Source organism: Metopolophium dirhodum, chromosome 5 (genome assembly GCF_019925205.1).
Source record: "Metopolophium dirhodum isolate CAU chromosome 5, ASM1992520v1, whole genome shotgun sequence".
NCBI classification, from domain to species: domain Eukaryota; kingdom Metazoa; phylum Arthropoda; class Insecta; order Hemiptera; family Aphididae; genus Metopolophium; species Metopolophium dirhodum.
The window spans coordinates 7908367-7932033 of record NC_083564.1 but is presented as its reverse complement, the minus strand read 5'-3'; the positions used below and the strand labels follow the sequence as shown (position 1 = coordinate 7932033).

General features: G+C 30.4%; 1 protein-coding gene across 3 annotated transcripts in view; it reads right to left on the bottom strand.

Moving 5' to 3' along the window:
* Nucleotides 1-4331: 4331 nt before the first annotated feature.
* The window catches only part of LOC132945448 (serine-rich adhesin for platelets-like), a 265662-nt gene continuing 246326 nt past the window's right edge, over nucleotides 4332-23667 (bottom strand). Inside the window, exons 9-22 of one of the 3 annotated variants that reach the window (XM_061015194.1) lie at nucleotides 23127-23306; nucleotides 15729-15882; nucleotides 13187-13427; nucleotides 10932-11130; nucleotides 8591-9052; nucleotides 8213-8526; nucleotides 7916-8136; nucleotides 7494-7682; nucleotides 7323-7426; nucleotides 7102-7266; nucleotides 6888-7031; nucleotides 6681-6740; nucleotides 6454-6587; nucleotides 4332-6366 (exon numbers count right to left, since the gene is read on the bottom strand). In XM_061015194.1, coding sequence (XP_060871177.1) covers nucleotides 6207-6366; nucleotides 6454-6587; nucleotides 6681-6740; nucleotides 6888-7031; nucleotides 7102-7266; nucleotides 7323-7426; nucleotides 7494-7682; nucleotides 7916-8136; nucleotides 8213-8526; nucleotides 8591-9052; nucleotides 10932-11130; nucleotides 13187-13427; nucleotides 15729-15882; nucleotides 23127-23306 — 2727 coding nt within the window. In that variant the 3' untranslated portion in view covers nucleotides 4332-6206. The remainder of the gene's footprint in view (nucleotides 6367-6453; nucleotides 6588-6680; nucleotides 6741-6887; nucleotides 7032-7101; nucleotides 7267-7322; nucleotides 7427-7493; nucleotides 7683-7915; nucleotides 8137-8212; nucleotides 8527-8590; nucleotides 9053-10931; nucleotides 11131-13186; nucleotides 13428-15728; nucleotides 15883-23126; nucleotides 23307-23667) is intronic. The other 2 variants (XM_061015195.1, XM_061015196.1) reach the window with 2 other exon arrangements.

Below are 23667 nucleotides of genomic sequence, written 5' to 3'. Positions count from 1 at the left end.
TAAATTCGTTTCACAAGATTGTTGATAAAATGAGCTATATTTGTTTTACATAGTTTTACATATTTTGTCACAAATATACACGATTTTATATTGTATTTTACAATTATTCAATTTTTTCTCACATGATATCTAGACAATTTTACTGTCTTAACGTCTTTTCTTCAGAGTTCAGAATGATTGAAAGGTTATCACGAGTAAGCCATTAGCCAATACATGGCCAATTAATAGTTCACGACTATCGTGTGCTCTGCGGGGTCCACCGGACGTATTTTTGACGTGGCTTTATACTTACGGGTTTCTCGATGACAAACGACCGTGGGCACTCGACCTGTTATATTTTCAATTATTAATTTTAGATACGATTTTATCGATTGAAACATCAGATAATATGTTATCGTAATGTATTACATTTTTTTTTTTAAAACATTTTTTTTTGTATTACATTTTTAAACACGTTAAACTCGAACGACCGAACACTGCGACGAGTGTGTAGTTTTTAATGTGACATCGTAGTGTGTTTTTCGTGGCCTCGTTGTTCGTTATATTTTACGTGTATATTACCAATAAATAATAATGCCAAAAGTACGATCGTCTAAAACTTGTAAAGCAATAAAATATGTTTCTGAATATCCAAATAAACATGTACAAAGTGACATTCACATTTTGCATTGTAGGTAGCATCCATAGCAATTGATTATTCTTTTAGATTCTGAGCGAAGCGATGAATGTATTGATTTTACAATGATGTGTGTGTTTTTTTTTATTTTTTTATTTTTGTGTCTGTCATCACCTCTTAGGACAGTAAAAGTGCTTGGATTTTCTTCAACAGTAACTTTTCTGATAGGAAAGTGAATCTAGTTGGTACTTTGGGGGGGGGGGGGGTCAAAAGTAAAAATTTCCCAGTAGTTTTCAAAAGCGACGTGAAAAACAAAAGAAAAATTAAAGAAAAACGGGAATTTTTACGCAAAGTCTGTTTTCGAGAAAATCGACATTGGTTTTTGGTGTAACTCTAAAACAAATGACCGTAGGGACATGAAATTTTGACTGAATGTTTATAATATTAGCATTTTCTATACACCATACAATTTACAAAATATTTTGACTCTTTTTAAGCTGTTTACGGCCATTGTCAGTTTTCAATTTTTTTAGTTTTTTTTTCTATAAATATCAATAAAATTTTATTTGTTGAGTAAAAAAGCTTGAAAATTTAATTGAAGGCGCCTAGGTTATTGTTTCAAAGACAGATGAAAAAAATTAAAAATCCTTAATCACAGTTTTTATTTATAAGCATTTAAAGTTCAAATTTTGACAAAATACGGAAAAATCACGAAAAATAGCAAATTATTTTGAGTTGAGAATTCATAAAAATTTTTTCTTTTTAAATCTAAGATTTGAAAATGTAATATAAAATTACTCATAAGTTTGTCTACCTTTATCAAAAAAAAAATGTCTAGGAGAAACTAAAATTAAATTTTTATGAGCGTCTGAAATTTATATTTTTACAACATTTGATATTTACTCGATTTCTCATGTAACAATTTTCTTATTTTATTGTAATTAAAAAACGAATGACTGTAGATACTTGAAAATTTCACTGAATGTTTATATTAGCATTTTCTATACACCATAAAATGTTGAAAATATTTTGACTCTTTTTGAGCTGTTTACGGACATTGTCAGTTTTCAATTTTTTTAGTTTTTTTTTCTATAAATATCAATAAATTTTTATTTGTTGGGTAAAAAAGCGTGAAAATTTAATATAAGGCTCCTGATATATCGTTCTAATAGCAGTTGAAAAATATTAAAAATACATATGCACAATTTTTTTTCATAAGCATTTAAAGTTCAAATTTTGACAACATTTATCAAATTTTTAATTTATTAATTATTTTGTAGTTAAAAATGTATAAAATGTTTAACTTTTATGGCTAAGGATTGAAAATTTAAAACAAGGCTCCACGGAAATAGGTTATATATAAATTACTTTATTCACAATAATATCATCAAATATACTTATTTCATAGGCTCCTATCATAGGCTGACTGACCGTTTTCGCTCAGAATCGTTTTTCTTATACAATGATATTATATCATTGAATTCAAATTTAACACCATCCATTACAGTGACCCACTTGTAACCTACTGTACAGCAGAGCGACATCCACTTATCCACCTTATTTTTTGTTGATAATACATGTTTTGAATTTTTTAGCACATATTTATGTACATATTTGTGTTGTATATATACATACTTTTGTTATATAAATACATATAAATCCGAGCCCTATAATTATTACCAATTAAACAATTGTTTCTTGCATATTTTTCGATAATTTTCACGATTTTGACTGCATATTATACCTATGTCATATTTTGATACTTTTTAGTGCATGCAAATCTGCGATCTATGTGTACATTGTATACATATCATATTAATATTGGTACGTCCTTAAATTTTTGTTACCGTGAGTCACATAAAGAACATAAAATAATTATTACACGTTACTCATGTAACTATCGTTCAATACTGACCACGTTAAATGAGTACAAGTTACAACTATAATAAACTATTATCTTAGCACGTAGTAAACTAGCCTATATAATGCTTAATATATAATATTATGATATCGATAATAAAAATTAACCATACTGAACTTAACGGTTATTGTTGTCGGGTCACAATCAAAAATGTAATACACTATATTAGTATTATGCACTTACAACAGCTGCAGTTTTGTTCATTATTATAATATAATATTATTATTATTAAGATTTTAATTTGTGAAGTTCACGGGGCCTCAACAATCCATCACTTCTATGGCCTTATAATATTATGTTGACCGTAAAATATTCATAAAAAACATACAACTACGTAGATATATTTCATACACCTATTTCGAAATTAATAAAAGTGAGAAAACTATTATTAAAATTAGCAAATGAATGTTTTCAATAGTGTCTAAAACTGTGGTTTTGACAAAAACGGTTGCTAAAGCATGGTCCGACCCAGTGAAATCCGACCTAATTTTAAGTACAATACCAATATTGGACGATTTGCTGGTAAATACTTAAATATAACACAAACTATATTTTATCGAATTAATTGTATTTCTATTAGTATTGTTTGTACTAAACAAGCAATTACTCCTTATTCTTCTTCTCCTTCATATAGAATGTCCTTGCATAGAATCTTTTTCCGTTTTCGATATTCCCAAGTGTATTTTACATTATGGTTAACACACAGGTACTTAGCTACATTATTCAATCTTCCCATGAATAATTTATAATAATAAATAAATATAAATATTAATTGACAATTTTCAATATTATATATTATATTTTGAACGTTTTTGAATAAACTGTTTTATTAGATTATATTTGGTTAAAATTTTAAATCAATATTGATGAATATTGTAAGTGTGAAATAATGAAAACTGATTGTTTACATATTTTCCACAGTCACCAGCAAAAGGGTCACTTAAAAGTTTGTAGTGAAAATGTCAATTATTTTTTTCTTGTGTGACCATACAAGGCGGCGGCAGATTGAATTTAGCCATACCTGACTCAGAGGTCTGCCCACGCCTATGTAGTATGTATATTTAATTATAAAATAAACGATAGAAATAGAGATTGCGCAGTTTTATTTTACAAATATTTGTTATTATATAAATGTATAATAATTTATTAAATATTACGTAAAATCAATTTTAATTAAAAAACAAAAAACACTGACAATTAAATCTACACCAATGTTATATTACGACGAATCATCAGCAATTAAGTCCTGATAATCAGATAATCTAAGTATCTAAACACTTCCTGGTTGATTCTTCAAAAACGTTTTTAATCATCCTAGTGTTGAACGATTCCTGTAAACAGTGCCACAACAACAATAAATGGAAATCAATTTCTAAAAAATAGAACGTACAGTCGACGTAATTTATATTATGTAAACACAACTCCAAAGCATCTATCAGCAAGTATACAATTTAAATTCGAACTTTCATAGTTCATAATATCGACTGTTAAAAAAACAAAAACCTTAGGTATGGCTAAGGGTATAATATATACATAAAGCAATATTATTCATTATACAATGTTTGAATTGAACCAGCAATTTCAGTATGGACCCTGGCCTAGGGGTCTCCCCCCTATATAAGCCATTGTTGCTTTTATATAATATATTTTGAAGGCTCAAAGTAAGTTCAAATTTTATTTGAACTCGGATGTACGTCTTACTTACATATAGTTTATAATAATTATTAACAGGAACGCCAGGAGCTGAATAGGCGCTACAGGTACGTAAATAATGAGTACATAATATAATACCACAGTTAATAACCATTAATTAATATTTATTTATTCGTTTCCTCTTTGAAAGACCACAACAATTAAATTAAATAAATAGTACAATAAATTATACACTGTTGATTGTATACAATGATTCGATAAAATACCGATAAAATAATACATTTAATAGAAATAGTTTAAATGAAACGAAAAATAACTATTTTTTTTACAAACATATTTAGTTACATATACTTATTGTATAGATGTACTGATGTACAATTAGTTAGCCAGTAAATTAACTAAAAACGAAAAAAAAAAAAATTACAATAACTTTTTCCTTTAACTTTCGAGCCCAAAACAACAACGAACATTCTAAACACATAATAACTTAGACCTATACTAAAAATTTACCATAATAATATATTAAGAATGTACTAAAATATTTTAAATATTTTTTTTTCTATTAAATAATTTAAGATAATTATATTCATTAAATATAATTTTAATTTTAAATCTCGTATAACTCTTATCTAAAATAACTATAACAATTTCTTTTAGCGTTATTTCCTTTAATTATTATTATTACCCTTTGGTGGGCGCACAATGTTTAGCCGGAAAATTCGAACGTGGGGGAAATGATGGAATGTACCGGCAACGCTTGGGACCGGATAAAAAAAAAGGGAATTTTGGGGAGGGATAGAGGGAGTGATGTAAAATTGCTCCCTTCAAAGTAAATAAACATAACAAAAATCAATACTGGCAACAAATAACATTAAAAAAAACCCTCAAGTAGCGCAATAAAAAGGCGCAGAGTAAACCTTTTTATACTATACCACTACCTAATCACTAACATCTCAAATATACATTTTTATACGAATTATATATAATATAAAAGCGACGCGTATTTATTTATATATATATTTATTTTTTTATCTAACGCTTCAAAAACATGCATGAAGACTAGCGCCTGTATAAACACTTTTGTGAACCAATGGCATCTTCGATATAATTTTAAATCATTGATTTAATCGTAAGGTAATAAATATTAAATATATATATTATATGTGTATTCATTTACATTCACTTAGGAATAAATATTTAACAGCAATAATATAGCTATTCACTACCATTTGAAGTTTGGATTTTTATTTGGGAAGGGAAGACTGGAACTAAATATTAGTTTACAATATGTAAAATGTAAGTCAAAGAATTTGAGCATCGACTTGATAATGTTTTTCTTTGTATTTTTTTTTTTTTTTAATATTCACAAAATTATAATAACAGGATATAAAAATACAAAGGGGAAAATATTCTTATTTGGCACTATAATTATTATATATTAATAACATGATGAGTTTATAAATAAAATTTTTTTTTCAAGTACCAAATTCGCGTCTCAAATGAGTGTTTTAAAATTGTATTACGTATATGTTTTACTGGTTAGAAATGTACACTATATTTTATATACACACAGACACTCACACACACATACACATACATTTGAAACTATTTTGACCACGTTTTGTGTTAATTGACGAACTTTGGTTTTTAGTTTTCAAAAGCTTAGAGACTAAAGAAAGTTGTAATGTTTCGTACTGAGCATTTTGATTCTAGCGTGAATTTGATTGGCACATTTTATTGTTTGAATTTTTATTATTGTCCAAGACATGATGATTATTGCTTATTTAAATGCTATAGAATTCATCGAGGAAGAACTTTTGCATAGTAGTATTTTTAGTGATACGCACACATACAGACGTATGTTTGTATGTGTGTATATATTATTATTTATATTTTATTTATGTATATTGCTTGGACATTTTTTTAGAGTAAAAACCCTGAAAACACGGTTATTTTATTGATTGTACGAGCTCTGTTTAAAATTGAGCTTCATTTTTAATGTGATCTTGCGTTTACTTAGCATTGTCTATGTAATTGAATTGGCGTTGCGACCGTCTTGAGTTGCATCATTTGACCGTAGTCGACATTTTGGTCCAATTTTGGTTTCTTTGGTTCAGCGTCAGGAGGTCGGTGCGATTTCATATGGGCACTTCGACTCTTCACTTTGGTAAATATCCTAAAACGAAAATATAATTGTATTGTTATTTAGCCGTAGATAGTTGATATACCACAAATCAAACGAATTGTAGTTGAAATCACGTACTTTCCACAGATTTTGCAAGGGAATTCTTCATAATTCGGATCAATTTGTGTTGGTGTCAGGGTTTGTCTTCGATCTGGTGTTCCATTTGTGTGTAGCCTCATATGAGCTGCTAATCCTATTTTGTTACTGAATGTCTAAAAATGATCACAATGAATAGATTTTTATTATTTATTGTACGTTGACATTTTACAGGAATACGAATGAGGAGGGAAAAGGATCCAACTCACCGACAAACAGTCTGAGAATTCGCAAACGAAAGTTTGTTGGTCCTCCGAACTGTCGTTAGCCTAGAGAGGAAAAAATAAATAAAAAAATAAACGAAAAAAAATTAACACAAGAACGTGAGTGTTTTTTTTTTTTTTATTAAGATGGGAATAAAGATGGCAATAGGGATACTATCGAGTATCAAACATGGACACTCATAGTGTACTTACAGGAATGTCTAATTTCGGATTGACCATTGCATCTTCATTCCTCGACTTTCGTCTTTGGAATTGAAACTGTTTATAATCTTCCGGACAAACTTTTTTCCACAAATAATAAAACTGTATGCATTGTTTCATAGTCTTCGTACCCAACTATAAAAAAAATAAAGTTGTATGAGTTATTAAGCCTTTGATTACAAGTGGTTGGGTTAGGTTAAATTACCTCTTTCGAAATAAATGCAAAATCTTTGTCATATTTGAATATAGCTTTGTGAAACATCGATACTTCATTTGGTGTCCAGTGATCAGATTCCGTGTATTCAAATTTCATCAAAGGATGTCCTTGTGGGAGATACGGCGTTGGTTGCATCAACTTTAACATTGCTTCCTATGACCAAAAAATTTGTTAAAAAATGTTCATTAAAAAAAATGACTTAAACGTACTTGAACGTTTCCTTTGCAGAGATGTAGCAAATGTAAAGCATATTCTTTGTTTCTTCCACCACCTGGTACTGCAGCACAGCATGCAAAGTCCATGTACATTTCGACTAGAACAATTTAAGATTAATATAAAACACAATTATATAAATTAATTTAACTTTTATTTATATTCACCTTCTCGATCAGAAACTGAACTTGTAATACAAGGGTCCCATAATAAATAATCACTAGACGGCTCTCGAATTGGTCTGATTTTGCTTAATGGTGGTATTATAGCTTGGAAATTTGGACCAAGATTAATGTGTGGTAGTACATCACACTCTGGTGGTGAATCTAGTCCTACACAATCTTCAACAATAATCTCTGAAATATAAAAACCATCAATAATTAAAATTGCCTTAAAATGTTTTTATACAGTAAAAATGTTATAACAAGAACTTGGAAAATTAAAATAAATGAATTCCTTTGAAAATATGTTCAATGGACATATTAGTAATTATTATAAAACTTGACATGGTGCAAACAAATATTTCAGGTGCCCAAAATTTCAATTTGAAGAAGTCCTTCTATATTTAGAAATAAATTAAATTAATTACCTTTGACAGTCGAAGAGCTTGGCCACGAAGTCACTGCTTGCCAATAAAGACCTCTTCCATTTCTAGAAGGACTCAACATAGGTTTCGGAGTAAATTGCAAGGTTGGTTCATTTAACATCCCTAGTCTATGACTACGTAATCTGGATCGGAACGGTTTGTACGTAATAGTTTCTCCAAAACAGCGTTTTCTGTTTAATCGATGTGTAATATTCGGTGGAATACTAAAAATATGCAATAACAAGAGTTTATATAAGTTTTGTTCAAAATATTTGCATGAACAAAAGAATCAAATTTTACCTTGATGGATTAAGGAAAATGTCATCCAAATCTTCAAAGTTTTGGTTATTGTCTGGTTTTTGTTGTTTGATAACTGGTATATGTTTTTCGATCAACTGGGCTTCTGTTTGGACGAACATGGTTCCAGGATTTTGGTAACTGGCTTGGACTAATTTCAAATCTCCATTTTTGTCGATTAAAAACTGACTGCCATCAATCACTTGGGCCATGGTTCCATTGACTCCGTATAAGCGACATGTTTGGTAATCGAATTTCTTCCTAAATTCTTTAGGGTTGCTGGATAATAACGGGTCTTCTGAATTTGGCATCATTACCTAAATCGTATTTAATATTATTAGAATTATGTTTTATTTAAAAATATTATTTTCAAATGTAAACCTGTAGCGTGTGTTGATGGTGGTTAGGTAATGGTGACTGTGCAGCGGATGAATTATGTATTGACATCGGCGATGATACTGGTGTATTGGCTGATAAAGGCGAATCTGTAGAAGACTCGAAATTTGGCAATACTTCACTTAAAGCCGCTTCAACAGCTTCTGAACTTGACATGTCAGATGAATAAAAAAAGTCACCAAGATGACCGTTTGACATAACCGAATGAAAATTTAGCGAAGGAGATTGACCCTCTTGACTAGCCGGTGGAGTAGGGTAGGTAAAACTTGGGGATGGAAGAGGTGATCTACCTAAATCTGTAAACATAGTTTGCCCTGAACTGTACGCTAGATCAGCCAGGCTGGCCGAAAGTGGAGAATTTAACACGGCTTGGAAGTCTTCGTTGTTTTGAAGATCGGTCATACCGTCGTAATCATCTAAACATGACATGTCTTGCATATCCGTAGCCTAATAATAATAAAAAATAAAATATTTCAAAATCAATTTTAAATTAATGATAGTTTAATTTATACAAAACAATTTTTAAAATAGCATTAAAATTTATCAGATTTTAGACGAGTTTGACGAACTATGTTTTTATACAGTTGAAAATATTTTTGTTTCAACCATATCAGTATTGAGTTTATTAATTATATACGTCATCGTTGGTCATAGGATTTTATTTTAAAGTGTGTTATGGATCATACATTGTATCGATACGCACAGTGAATTGAATGAAAAACAAATAATAAACAAAAATAAATACATATATAGGTAAAGGACACAAATCTAAATGGATTCTCCGTGTGTATTTAATGCACTGAGTAAATTTATATGTGCAATTGCAACCCAGTAGTTTACTATAGCCTTTGACCCAATAGAATCGACCATCAAACACAAAGTTCGTTTTATACTTATCTGTGTATATAGTCATATAAAGTTTTACAATTTACGTACCGGAGTACACACGGTTCAAGAGCGGAAGAAATCTCGTTTATTTATTACTAACGAGCGCAGACGAAAGGGGAATACAGCGTAGTACTAAAACTTTATCGACCTACTGAATTCGTCCAAACTTCAAAGGATTATTTTTGCAAAATTGTTTGTTTGGAGATAATGTACATTTTGAGTATAGTGTAAGTTCAATTGATTTCAAATAATTTATATGTATATTGTATAGATTTAAATATTAATTAGTATTAATAATAACTATAGAATTATGATCACATCCGTATGTTTGAATAAGTTATGGATGACTATCTATAATTATTAATATTGGTATAACCATAGCTTTTCAATATAATATGTAATCAACAAATATAAATATAGACGATAATTACTATAATTAATCGTTTATTATAGTATACCATCACTTAATTATTTTTCAATGAGGCTGGCAGGCTGCATAAAAACCAATTTCAAACATTCGGATGAACTGTCATATTTAATTTGAAAATGGAAAAATATATTATAATATATTATGCAATTTATTCACTCAAGCTCAAGTAGAATTTGATATGTTTCTATAAGGTATTTCACACATTTATAATTTTTTAAAGTCTGATTAAATTTTTGGTTTGTTGTCTGTGTGTTCTAAAGCGAAGGGCAAAGACCGATTAACGCCGCCGGGTGAATAACAATAACGCGACCCCTAAATATTCTGCTGGCCTATTCCCAGTCCAGTGGACCAATCTTTGGGAAAGCACATTTTAGAAGGGGTTTGTGTACTGATAAAAGCTCGTCGGTGTTCAGATGATTAATGCAAACGGCGTTTCCGGAATATTTTGATTAATCGACAGCGATTGGCCCCTTCCAGTTTAATCCATACGCTTAAAAATGTATATAAGCTTCTCGTTTAACTACGAATAGTCGAATACAATTTCCAAAAAAAATTAAATTAAACGAGTGACAATTTTAAAAATGTACGATGAAAACGTCGATAGCAACGGGTGGTCATAGTTGATTCTGCGTGAAACACATAATTCGTGGAACAAAACAGTAATTAATTTGAAACATGCTACTGAGCCTGACAATTATTCGTTTGATAACGGATGATTAAAAAACTATAGTATGTTTTATAAATTAATATAGAAATCGCTATCGACCGGCACGCGTGCTTCGTTCACGGTGGTTTCCATGTATCAATCGATTTACTCGTCCGGAAAATCGTGGCCGCCACGAGACTAAATACGATTACTGCTTCTATACACCAAACTACTAGTACTCATTATTGGGCGCTAATAAAACTATTGCGGGCTATAATACAACAATAATAATAATAATAATAATAATAATAATAATATTTAGGTAATATTATAATAGGTCCACGATGGCGGGTCCGTTTTACCTGTATCGTGTTGGCCAGCTGCACGGAGTCGACGGCCTGCAAGAGCATGGTTTCGGCTTGTACGTTGGGAAATATATCGTCGTTGAGTCCCGGCGAATAATAGCCCCGGTTATCGGTTTCCTTTTCGCCGCCGCCGTTTCCGTGATTCAGTGTGTACGGTGAACCGGAGTAATTAATATCTATTTGCGGGCTGGTGCTGCTGCAACGAAAACCCATTACGGGTCAGAGATTAATAGACCGACCGTTGTTGAATCGACAAGCGCACACGCACACACACTCTCATGTATATTATGATGATGCGAGTAGAGAGTAGAGAGACTTAGGACCGAACCTCGAGGCGGTTGTTGCGCATTTCTGATGTCTGTGTTTGCTGCGGGGAAGACTCGCGCGGGTGTCCGCGGTGATTATAATATTATTAAACAGGTCGTCGTAAGTGGGTACACCCACTTGACGTCAATTTTTCAACTTCTATAACCGACTGTTATTGTACGATAACGTTTCTGACAGCGGGCACGGGCACAGGGACGCATTGAATTATACACTCGGTTGAAATAGATTCGGAGCCGAGTCGTTGGTTTTACAACGACATGCTTTATATGCAGCATCCCTCGACATTTGAAATGAAACGAATTTCACGGAAAGTAGTTTTTTGAAATGTTCAATGGTTTTCAAGAAAATCGTGAAATGTTTATAACATTTGTCATCAGCCAGGAAAGCAACTGACTAACACCCACTTACAACAAAATCTAGACATTTTTCGGAATGAAAAAAGCTACCGCGTAAGAATCAATCTAAGATAATTTTCCCGTTAAAATTTAAATCAATATAATATCTCAATGTGCTGCATTATACTGTCTTTAATTTATTCCGATATCAGAATAAATAAATAATATTGTACTCGAAAAATTTTAAATTTAACACGAAATACATAAATTACAAATTTCTGTGTATAAATATTTTAATCGAATTTAAATTAATTTCAAGAAACAGAGTTGAGTTAAGTTTTACATTTGAAAATCATTATGAATTATTTATAGACAATTTATCGGAGTTGTATAAGAATAGATAAAGTAGTGAGAGCAATTTTTATTTTTAGTTATAACAAGTTAATTTCAATCCCTTGAGGAAGTTGATCATTATTTGACGAAGTTTTTGTTTGGAATCAACTTTATAGCTTGTACTTGATACAGCATATTTTTATTTCAAACATTGTTCGTCATAAAGTAAAACTTTGTGCTGATGAAGTGAAATTTATGATGATAAATTTAAAAACTATTATTTTATTACTTCTGACGTTAGTACGCAATGACGTGTAGGTATTTCATGGGGTTTTAAGGTAAAGTGTAGGTGACACTTTATGGAAGTATCCCATAAAAATATGTACCTACCTATATGCATGTTCGAGTAAAGTTTATGGGTAGACACTATATTAATTAATGATGATGTACTAATGTATTATTGAATTTTTCACTGTATGTGCTGTTCCTTAAGTTATGAACATGTTGGTAGTTACATTATGAAATTAATAATTATATTATGCTTATATTATATTATATTGTGTTAAATCGTATACAGTTCAAATAAAAATGTAATTTACGTTTTTTGTTTTAAATTAAAAAATCTAATTGTCCATCGATTAGTTTTATGTGCCACCGGATCATTTGCTATAAATATTCAAAGTAAGCAGGAAGGTATTTTCTTATGTATAGTGGTTTAGAAAAAAAAAGTTTCCGATTGAAAACATAAAAGTTTTTATTGGCGTGTCAGACAAGGCCTTGTCAATTATGCATGAAAGGATGTATGCATCGGTGGTTTAAATAGTTAAGTCGAAAGCCTCCGAATCGGAGGGACGAGAGAAATCCCGAAACGCCGTATTTTAAACCGACAATCGCCCGCCACACCGACATTGCCAATTTGATCGTCCCGCTAGACGTGGACAAACGCCGTCGTATTCAATTTAAGAAAACGCCCAAATACAAATTCCGAAAGCCCACAGAGTTTATGGGATTTTATTCTTGTCTCTCTCTCTCTCTCTCTCTCTCTCTCTCTCTCTCTTACTCTCCCCCTATCCCTCACCCCTCTCTATCTGTCTGACTGTCTGTATCCCCCTCTCTCTTCTCGCCCTGTTCACATGTCACTGTTTCAAGCGTGTTCCGAGGAGGAGTACACGGACGCGCGTAGGTATCGTTTTCCGGATTTGTCGTCGAGACCGATATCGCTCGACACACCGTGCCAACCGTCTATCTGCAACTCACCTGTGACTGAACTGATATCCCGGATCCGAGCACGCCCTCTTCACTCCGGTCTTTTTGAGTATTACGTCCGTGTACACTACGGCAGTGGAGTCGGCCAAGCCCACCGTCGTGTCCACCACCGAGGCGGTGTTTGGAACCGCTGGCACCGCGAACGACGTACCGCTAGTGGTCATCACCGCGTGCACCGCCGTGCTTCTGCTCACCACTTGCTGTACCACGGTTTCCTTCTCGCGGCTCAAGTCTGAAAAACCAACAGATCCTCGGTTAAACGTCTGCAACTCACGCCGACGCTGAAATATCGTCCGATCGTCACGAACACAAACACGTCTTCGGGAATAATATGCAAAAGTAAATTCGGGTTCGCAACTGCAGGTGTTCGATACACATTATGATATCGCGTATAATATGTGCTCAAAAGCGCAAAAATCGCAGTCGTAATAATAATAATAATAATAATAATAATAAAACATTTACTTCCTAAAAAATATAATTATAGGTGTGTCTATATATCACACAGCGAAAGTGGGGCATGATAGGCTATAACGTATACCGGTAATAATATTATTGTTATTTGAACAGAAATGTGTCACCAGTATATTCAATCGAAAATATTATAATATTTAAAGTTTAAAAATGTTATATGAATCCTTGAAATGTGTCAACACGCACAACGTATTTGTATGGTGTAGTTCGCTTTTGTCTTAGAACGCACAATGAACTAACCTTGGATATATAGTAATAGTGATAATCTGTTAATAATCTTTATTATATAAATAATAATTTAGATAATTATAAAATGTATGATTATTCGGATAGAAAAAAAACAAACAAGTGTAATAATTTATGTAATACATTTTTCGATATTTTTTAAAAGTGTTTATCATATAATATATTAATAAATGATATGGCATTTGTATTCAGTTAGAAATAATATAAGTGTAGACAAATAATAGGTACATGTTTTAATGATATAATTATATTTTTAAAGACGTTTGTATAAACCAAGCACTCGTCATTTTTATATTCGATTTAAACATCATTATATTTAATAATTTTGTTTGTACCTAATACGAATAAAAGAAAACAATTCGATCCAATACAGTTTTAAGATCGGTTCAAATAATCTAATTATTATAGTCTTGTTTGTCTTGTTTCTTTATTACTTATTTTTTTGTAAAGACATCACTGTTAAGCTTTTAAGTCAATATTACAACTCGAGAGGCAATTTACGATTTAAGTATTTATTTTAAATCTTTTCCAAACTTTTTTATTGAATATTATTTCATTGTGTGTTTCAGTATTAAACATTTTTTTTAATCTATTTAGTTGTTTACTTGAATAAGATCTTCGGGAAAACCAAAACAAATGCTGATGAAAAAAGTTGGAGTGGACTTAAGGACTACACCTATATGGTGCATAGCCACGAGGGCAGTAGATAAAAATAACTTAAGTTAAAAAATGGTAGAGGTAACGGTGTGTCACAGAAATTGAATGGACCATAAAAGGGCGTGATAATCATGATGAATTGATCAAAATAAAATAAATATTACGTTTACGTTGAACGTAGGTATCTTTATAATATATTTACAATAATATGAAGCTAAGTAACACGTCATATAATTCAGAATAAAATATGTATACCATGTACGATTACTATATTATTCTTTTACAAGTTAAATATAACAAAACAGGTTAATTTGTTACACCTATTTACCTTAGTAATAACGACCTACTTAGAATTTCTGAAAATTTAAACGACAATTATATTGAAAACTGAACAAGTACCTACCTAAGGTTGTTGGTTTTGTTTAACAATTAAGTGTTGGTTGTTGTTTTAGCATTTTAAGTATTTATAACATTGTATACTTTAATAGAACAATAAAATAAAACTGCAGGTATTCTTATACATTTATTTCCTCAAATCATTAAAAATGTAAAAATATTATATGTTTGTTTAATAATCACATTTTTTTTAATGACAATTTATTCGTGTTCATTATTTTTATTTAGTATGCTTTGAATAGGGAGTAAAATACTGTACTGTTGTAGATATAGCCAATTGAATCAGACTTTTAATGGAAGAATGCATGTTATTACGTTTTTAAATTTAGATTAACGCTTGAAAAACAAATAATGTGATTGGAAATGTTTAATTCCAATGTTTGTATAAAGTATATGTCATGTTTGACACAAACAAAACTTGTAAAAAAAGTTAAAAAGTTGAAAATGTTTGATTAAAATCCAATTAATTACATTTTTAAAAGTTTATTTTTCGTGTAATTTGAGACTATTTCTATAAATTTCTGTCAAATTAATTAAAACTAAACTATTAAGCATTTAAATATTTGATTATGATTTTCAGTGCATGGTGATATTACACTGTATAATCAATAGTTAAATGAATTACGGTAATTTCAATTAAAATCTGATAATATAATTTTACAAGCATATTAATGTATATAATATTATTATACCTTCAGTTAGAAAATTTATTTTGCTATATATTAAACTACTAGCATATATATTATATAATTTTTCTCACTTGAATATGTTAGTCCGTTTTGAGTTGAACAATTTGGTTTCGTGGTCCTTTTTTGTATGATTTTTTCTTCGATCAGAGCCCTGACACTCATGCTGGCTGTCTGCAGAGGTGGACCCGATGCTTCTTTTTTTTCCCATTTTTTTGAATCAGTTTCCTGGAAACAGTTTTTAAAATTAATAAAAACATTTTGGTTTAAGATAATTTTATTTACACAAATCCCTTCACCCTTAATTTATATTTTTATTCGTGGTTTGGAACGAACAGTAGAAAATTCCAGAGAAAGGTTCTAGGATTTTCTGTGGCCGCTTATAACATAGGACAAAGGGTGGAGGAAACGCATAATATTAAAAAAAAAAAAGAGTTGAACATTTTCAGGAAGGGGCCGGGAAAAATCTGGTTGTATTTGATAATGCAAGACCGAACAATAAACACACAAAAAAAAACCACTGAACGTCAAAAAATACATGATTCAGCTTTTATGGTTGTTATTTTCAATGCATTTTTCAAAACTTAATTTGATATTTTTTACGCTTAATAACATCATTCAGAGAATTTGAAACCCCTGAGGTGAAAAAAATGGGTTTTGATCAGCAAACAATATTATTATAGTATAATTAATTTATAGTAATGATAATTAGAAGCATTTTACCGTAATCGAAAACTAATTTCAAAATAGTCCAATTAAAGAGTATAGTTTATGATAAATAATAATGTATAAAATTTTATGTTCCTAATGGTGTCCTAAACCCTTTAATTGATCCAACCGAATATAGGGAACTTTGGAAAATAATATAAGCTAATTTATTTTCCCTTTCCAACTTAGAAATTTGCAAAGTTATTAAATTTTATGTTAGCTGTTGGATAATATAATTATCCAAGTAAATCGGGGTGGTTTTTAAGATAGTTAAAGATATTGAATATGTAAATTATTGATAAATAGAAATATTCTGAAAACATGACCATAATCTTTTATACTGGAATTTAATAATATTTATACCTAATATTCATGGAATTTTATCTTAAATAAGCAGTGTTAAAAACGTTTAATACATGGTTTATGAATATTTTGTACAAATAAAATTATTAAAATAAATGTGAATAATCCACATGTAGACGTAATTTTTGATAAGGATAAATAATAATAATATTAATTTAAAAATGATTCTGATTGAATAATATAAAAATATATTTTTGTGGGTTTATTTTTAATAAACTGCATAATATAACTATTATAAATTTAAATACTAGATTAAACATTTAGATAGTTTATAATATATATCATTATAATTTAATATTGAGCATAGAACCCATGGTTTTTCATCTTTTTATATCATCATGTTCTTAATATTTTATCTAATTTTATTCCAAATCATTAACACTTCGAAATAGGAACAATAGTTTTTATATAAATGTGTAAACAACTATTACAATATCCTTATATAAATGGTTTTTATATTGAATTGTATTGAGACTCTTTACTCAATGCACACACTCAACCCATCGGTTTGCACTTTTGTTATTTTTTTTTATAATCACAATCACGATATTAATCGTGGTGTGTTCGAGCATGTGGTGGAGTTGTGGGTCTGTTTTCTTGTGTAATGGAAATTTCAGAGTACCCTAGGAAAATCCAGTGAAGTTTTTCTCTGGTTCTCCTGCCCACAACCCGACACCTTTTTGGAGATCGAAATAGTTCATTGCGGTTTTTGCATCCGCTAAACCCCTATAGTAATCAACATGATAAATCAGTTGACCGGGATGGAGTAAGGCAAAGTAATGGCAAAACATTTTGGGACTTCTTGCCGATACAAGGCAGCAGCAGGAGGGATGTGTGGGGCATTTCTGTAATTAATATTAGGGGAGGAAAAGGCTGGCAGATATTAAACTATGTACTCCTATACAAATACTCGTACACACCCACATCCATCCATCCACCCACCCATCCACCACGCACATACACACAGACAAACACTCGCTGCATATGGTTTTATAATATAGCGCTCTGTCGGGATTAAATAATGATTTGTTTTGCAGGGGCGTGCTTGATAGAATGGCATAATATGCAGATTTAGAGGGTACATAGAATATTGATATGGTTTCCAATGGACTTTTTATCACAAAGATAATAATGACTGACAATAATAGAAAAAAATACCTTATATTTTCTCAATCCCCTAACGCGATCCGAGGAATAATATAATAAAATCCGAATTATCTGCCATAAAAATAATACTGACTACCTACCTACTATTATTGGCAAATTATGACACTGTACATAGGTATATAATGCACATTTAATTTATGGTATTGTTAAAAATCAGACAGTCATGCATAATGCATTATACTTATATTTTATGTTCGGAAGTATAATTTATTTAGGTCAGCTTTCTATTAATATGTAACATCTAATGCAAATTTCAATTTTTAAAGTTTTAACATAATACGCGAAGATCGATGGCATATTTTAGTATAATTTAGTGTGTGTCATTTGGAAATTGAACATATTACAGTTTCTTTAAAGTTAAATTAAGTATCTTTAACCCTTAATGCGTCATACTGTGTAAATAATCTAAAGTTAAGCTATTTTATATCACGTGAAAGTTTTTATATTTCAAAAGGTGTAAGTATATTAGTTTTATAATAATAATAAAATGTATTATATTTTATCATATATATTGTTGAATGCCTAGTTAAAATGTATATTGTTCAGTCGGAGTAGTATTTTAAACACCAATAACATCAAAATTAAAAGTGTATTATTTTAAACAGAGCAAAATTTGGGACTTGAGTGGTATACCGAAAACTATTTCACAGAACTCACAATACAATTTAAAATGTTGATATCCCGTTTATATTATATTTGCTACATAAACTGTACATTATTATAATATAACACGAAATCAATCCATTATTATTTATTCATATTAACTCAATTATAATATTGAACACAATTAGTATTTACGTTTGTCTGTAAGTTGTATTCAATTCATATTCGTTTTCTTATAGCTTAAACTAATATTATTTTATGTTATAGATTTGATTTATTTTTTTTCGTTCACAAAAACTACAACGCTGTCTGAAATACCAGTTGAAAATTTAAGTATCGCTATTCTTAAATTACGTTTACAACAAAGTGTAATTTTTTTTACTGTTTCCAAACAAGAACACAGACCTACTCCCTCGCTATATTTACTATTCTTAATAATTATGCCGTGTACGCCAGGATACAGAATAAGTCGTAAACGAATCCTATTGATCACAAAGTTTGGCAATCTGGCTTTAATTTCCAACTCGTAAATTTTTAACATTTCCCACAAACACTAAGTGTAAATTACTAAATAAAAAAATCAAACGTTTCTAAATTAGTAAAATGGTTAATAGCAGTAGTAACACAAATCCTTTGGAAACAACTTGAAGACGGAGTCGAGTTTTGATACGGACAAAGTCAAAGCCTAAGAATTATAATAACATTATATTATAAATCAATTAAAAATGGCACACGATATGTTCAAAATATTTTATTCTAATTAATCGTGTTTTTGAATGTATTATTTTAATAATTATTGATATTTGGTGTGACGACGAATATTATTTAACAACCGGGTTTTGTTTTAATCATATAATCATAAAGTCAGTTGATAACACATATTATTCTTGATATTTAGATATGACGCAGAAATGTTCAGGATTTATAACTCTGTAGTCCGTATATTATTGTAGGTATTACTTCTAATTTATGCAATATATAACTATTCAGAGATGAAAATCATTTTGTGGTGAATATTATATATTATAATACAGGGGCGACGGTGAAAAAAATTCTTTTAGTCGTTATACATGAATAAAAGACAAAGATTTCTGTGAAAAGTATGACCCTAGGCGTCTTCAGGACACAGTACACAGTACACATTACGAAATTAAAAAACGATAGCAATCTCACTCTATTTATTTAATTTTTTTCCAAAAATGAAAATGTTTCTAAAATAGTAAACATCATTTATTTTGTAATTTAATTTAGAACATATAACATACATTTATTTTCTTATTGCAGTTTGTAACTTTTTTTGAGAACGCATTTTTCTAATTTAATGAAAAGCAAAAAAAGAAAAAGTAATATGACGGCAATATTTCCTTTTTAGTCCTTAGCTACGACATAATTTATTAAATAAAACCGTCTGCCTTAGAGGTGAATAATTGTCATGAAAAAAAAAAATATATATATATATATATAATAATAATAATAAAAAGGGATGGAAAACTCCCGCTTTTAATGCAGTATAGTCGGAAACGAGATCAAAGAAGAAAAAGGTTATTTTCCTTCAAAAACCTAAGAAACGACGTTCGTAAACACAAAGTGATTTGTTCGTCATGTACGTCAGTGTAAATACGAAAGTTTGATTGAGTGTTCAATGTAAATATCCGTTTCTTTGTAAAACATTTCCGGCCGTCGTGGAAAATATTCAAATTGGTTTTCAGTTACTCGTTACGTCTCTGCAGGAAACCTCTGTGTTATGTTTCCTCAATGATATATATATATATATATATTTATATTTATTGGCGATGCATATTGGGACAGGTACAGACTTGGAGCACGCGTGTTACACGGCATTGCACGTTATCCGTCCATATACTGCAGGTACTATCTAAATAGTCTACTACCGTATATTGTGTATTACCTCTATACATTATTATGTATACAAGACGTGCACTTATATATGTAAATGTGCGCAGACACGACCCGACTCGTAAAAGGGTCGTTTCTGATAATAGTTTTTGATGTTAATTGATTTAACGTGGAGTGTGTGCATCATCATAGTCGCTCGATTTTTATGTAATACGCCAATTATAGAAGAGACAAATTATCATAACGAAACGGAGTGATACGGACTAGACACTCAGTTTTGCCGTTTGATTTATGCAAACTTTGCGATTTCGAGTCATCATATTATTATTGTGTCCGAAATTCGTTTGTGAACATTTAAAAAATAACAAGATGTTAAGTATTTTTTAGTAACAGTAAGAGCATAATATTATTAAAAACTCATGATTTTTTGAAAAACGAAAAATAAAGTTTAATATTTCAATATTCACTATTCATAATTGGAATTATACGAAAATACCATGTTACATTATGGGTATACATATCCGGAATTTTAGATGTCAAAATGTCTTAAAAATGGTACAATAATTAAATAATATTGTAAATTTATTAATATAAATCATTCTATAAAAAAAATAGAATAAAATATGTATTAATATTAAACAATATTATATTGGAGTCAACTTTACATGTTTTCAACTTCCACTTTTGCTGAAATAGTCAATGTTGGAGTTGTATGACTACATTGAAAGAATTAAGTAATAATATGATTCTCGTGGGTCATTTAATGCAAGTTTAAAGCATTGAAAGTTGTTAGATAATCAACTGATAATTTGATCAGTTTATTATGTATGGCTTTTCATATGAATATGTCTGAGAAATAAAAATGTGCTAAATATAAAGCACGCATATGGGGAATAAAAAAAATCAAATAATAATATTGGTATACCTATATACTCGTATATTGTGTTTAACGTACACGTTCACATTGTTATAAAAAAATGGTAGCAATTTATAATATTCAAATTTTGGCAAATTAAAAATATTGATCCGGAAAGAATTTAAGTGACTAATGTCTAACAGTTATTAAAATTATATTTATTTTAACGTCATGTTTTTTATACGCGTTTTTTTCAATATAGTATAATATTATGTATATATTTTGTCTGGCATTTTATTGATAAATGTATTTACCTGTTTAGTATAAATGCAGAAAAACCAGTGCAAAAACGATGTTAGGATAAAGGTACGAAATATTTCAATTTCCGTATTTATTTATAATTTATACTTCACTAGCAGCTACTGAACTGATTTTATATTTTGAAGTCTGCTAGTATAATTTTATGACTGGTAAATTTCAATAGAATAATATTATAACAGTCGTATAATATGTGGGTATTATTTTTGCATACTCAATACTTGCATGTTACAACGAAATATGTAATAACCAATCATACGACTAATTAGTATACTAAAGTTGTTATACTGATTCAAATCGTGCTCAATCACTCGAGTCTTCTTTCAGTACTCCCGAGGACTTAGTTAAGCCTTTTGCCACGCAGTGCTACATAATATATGTCTGTACAATTGTACATTGCACATATACATGTGCAAAGTGCATAGTATACACACACTCTACACATATATCTACTATACATACACCTACATCCATATTATACGTGGGCACAAAAACAATCCTTTTGAAGTCATCGTCGATAATCTCTTTTAGAAACGTTATCATAGATCCTCTTTGTCATACTCTATCTCTTTGAACATCGGATAGCTGTCTGGCTCCTTCCCCTCCGGCCCCGATTCAAACTGAATCCAGGAAAGTGTGAAGCCTTGTAAATGAAAAATTCAATTTGGATGTGCGCATGGTTTCCATCCCCGCTCCAAAACCGTGTTTTCCTCTCGTTTGGCATTTCCCATTGATCGAACTCACGTCTCGTTAAACCTTTCGGGATTTCCGAGCTAGTGGAGATAATTGGTTAAAATTTCGGTCGTGCGTTAATTAGTGAACCAGAAGGCAGTAGAAATTTTCCGGGGAAAGCGAGAGAGGGGAAAAAAATCTTTATTACGGGTCAAATCTAACTGCCGGGATTGGGTAGTGCAGTGGAAAAAAAACGCATGTTGCTGGAAATTAGAGTGTATATGTCAGTTTGACAGTACGAAGGGTATTACGTACATACAAAGCGTTTTGTATGTAAAAAGCTGAACTCCCACCCGACTGTTTTAACTCTAAATTATAATTTCTTAAATAAATTTAATGCTCCACTCGCCTACTCGTGTATACCAGAATAATATAAACAATAATTACTTGTATTATAATATTATAAAATTAAAAATAAAAACGAAATCCGTTCATTATAAGAACTGCTTTAACTATTATTATTATCGCGTAAATTGAATTGCAAACTAAATGTTTTATACGACATAATAATAATATTATAATATTATACCACGGTAAAATATAACTGTCGTCGACAGTTTCAAATGAAATATTGCCATCAAATAGAACCTTAATAGTTTAATTTTGTAGAATGAATATTTAAAAGCTTCAATACCCACTGCAAACATATTATTATACAAATCGCAAGTGCATTCGCTTTTATATTTTTATTACGTTTTCAATTTACAACACGAAATGCGTTTGAACGAAACGCATATATTTGCGCTGAACACCGCGTTTGTACTCGGAACAGTAGAATATAATATTTATATTGTGTATACAGCGCGGGTAACGCGTCTAGTCAAAGAAACGTCCGCCGCCGAGTGTGAGCACGGATAAAACTACTGACCTTTTTGAAGTATCCTCCGTGCAGCCTCATGTGTCCATTTAGAGCTGGTACGTTTTTAAACTTTCGATGGCACAGGTTACATTCCACGGGCTTTTGTTCCGGCTTGGGTTGCACTGCAACGGCAGCGGGCTGTGAGTGCTGTTGTTTGTTGTTTGCCGAGTCTGTTGCGCCGTTCGAGGTCTAAAAGGAAAATGCATATTATTATTATTATTATTATTATTGCGATATTATTGCGATATTATTAATCAACCAGAATATACGTCACGTCTTGTTTGTTTATCATAAAACGCGCCCAACGTAGTATTATATTATAATACTATTGACTAAAAAATAAGCGAAAAAACAAAACCAACGGAGTCGTCGCTCATTTTGGTAACGATGCGTAATGTATAGGCAAAATATACACACGAAAGATTTTGTGCTTGTATCATTCGAAATTTTAGGCATAAACGTGTCATTGAATTATATTATTATATTTTTCACGATTATAATATAATATGATTATTGTATCTTATAGCTTTTTTGTTTTTCAATTCTTCAA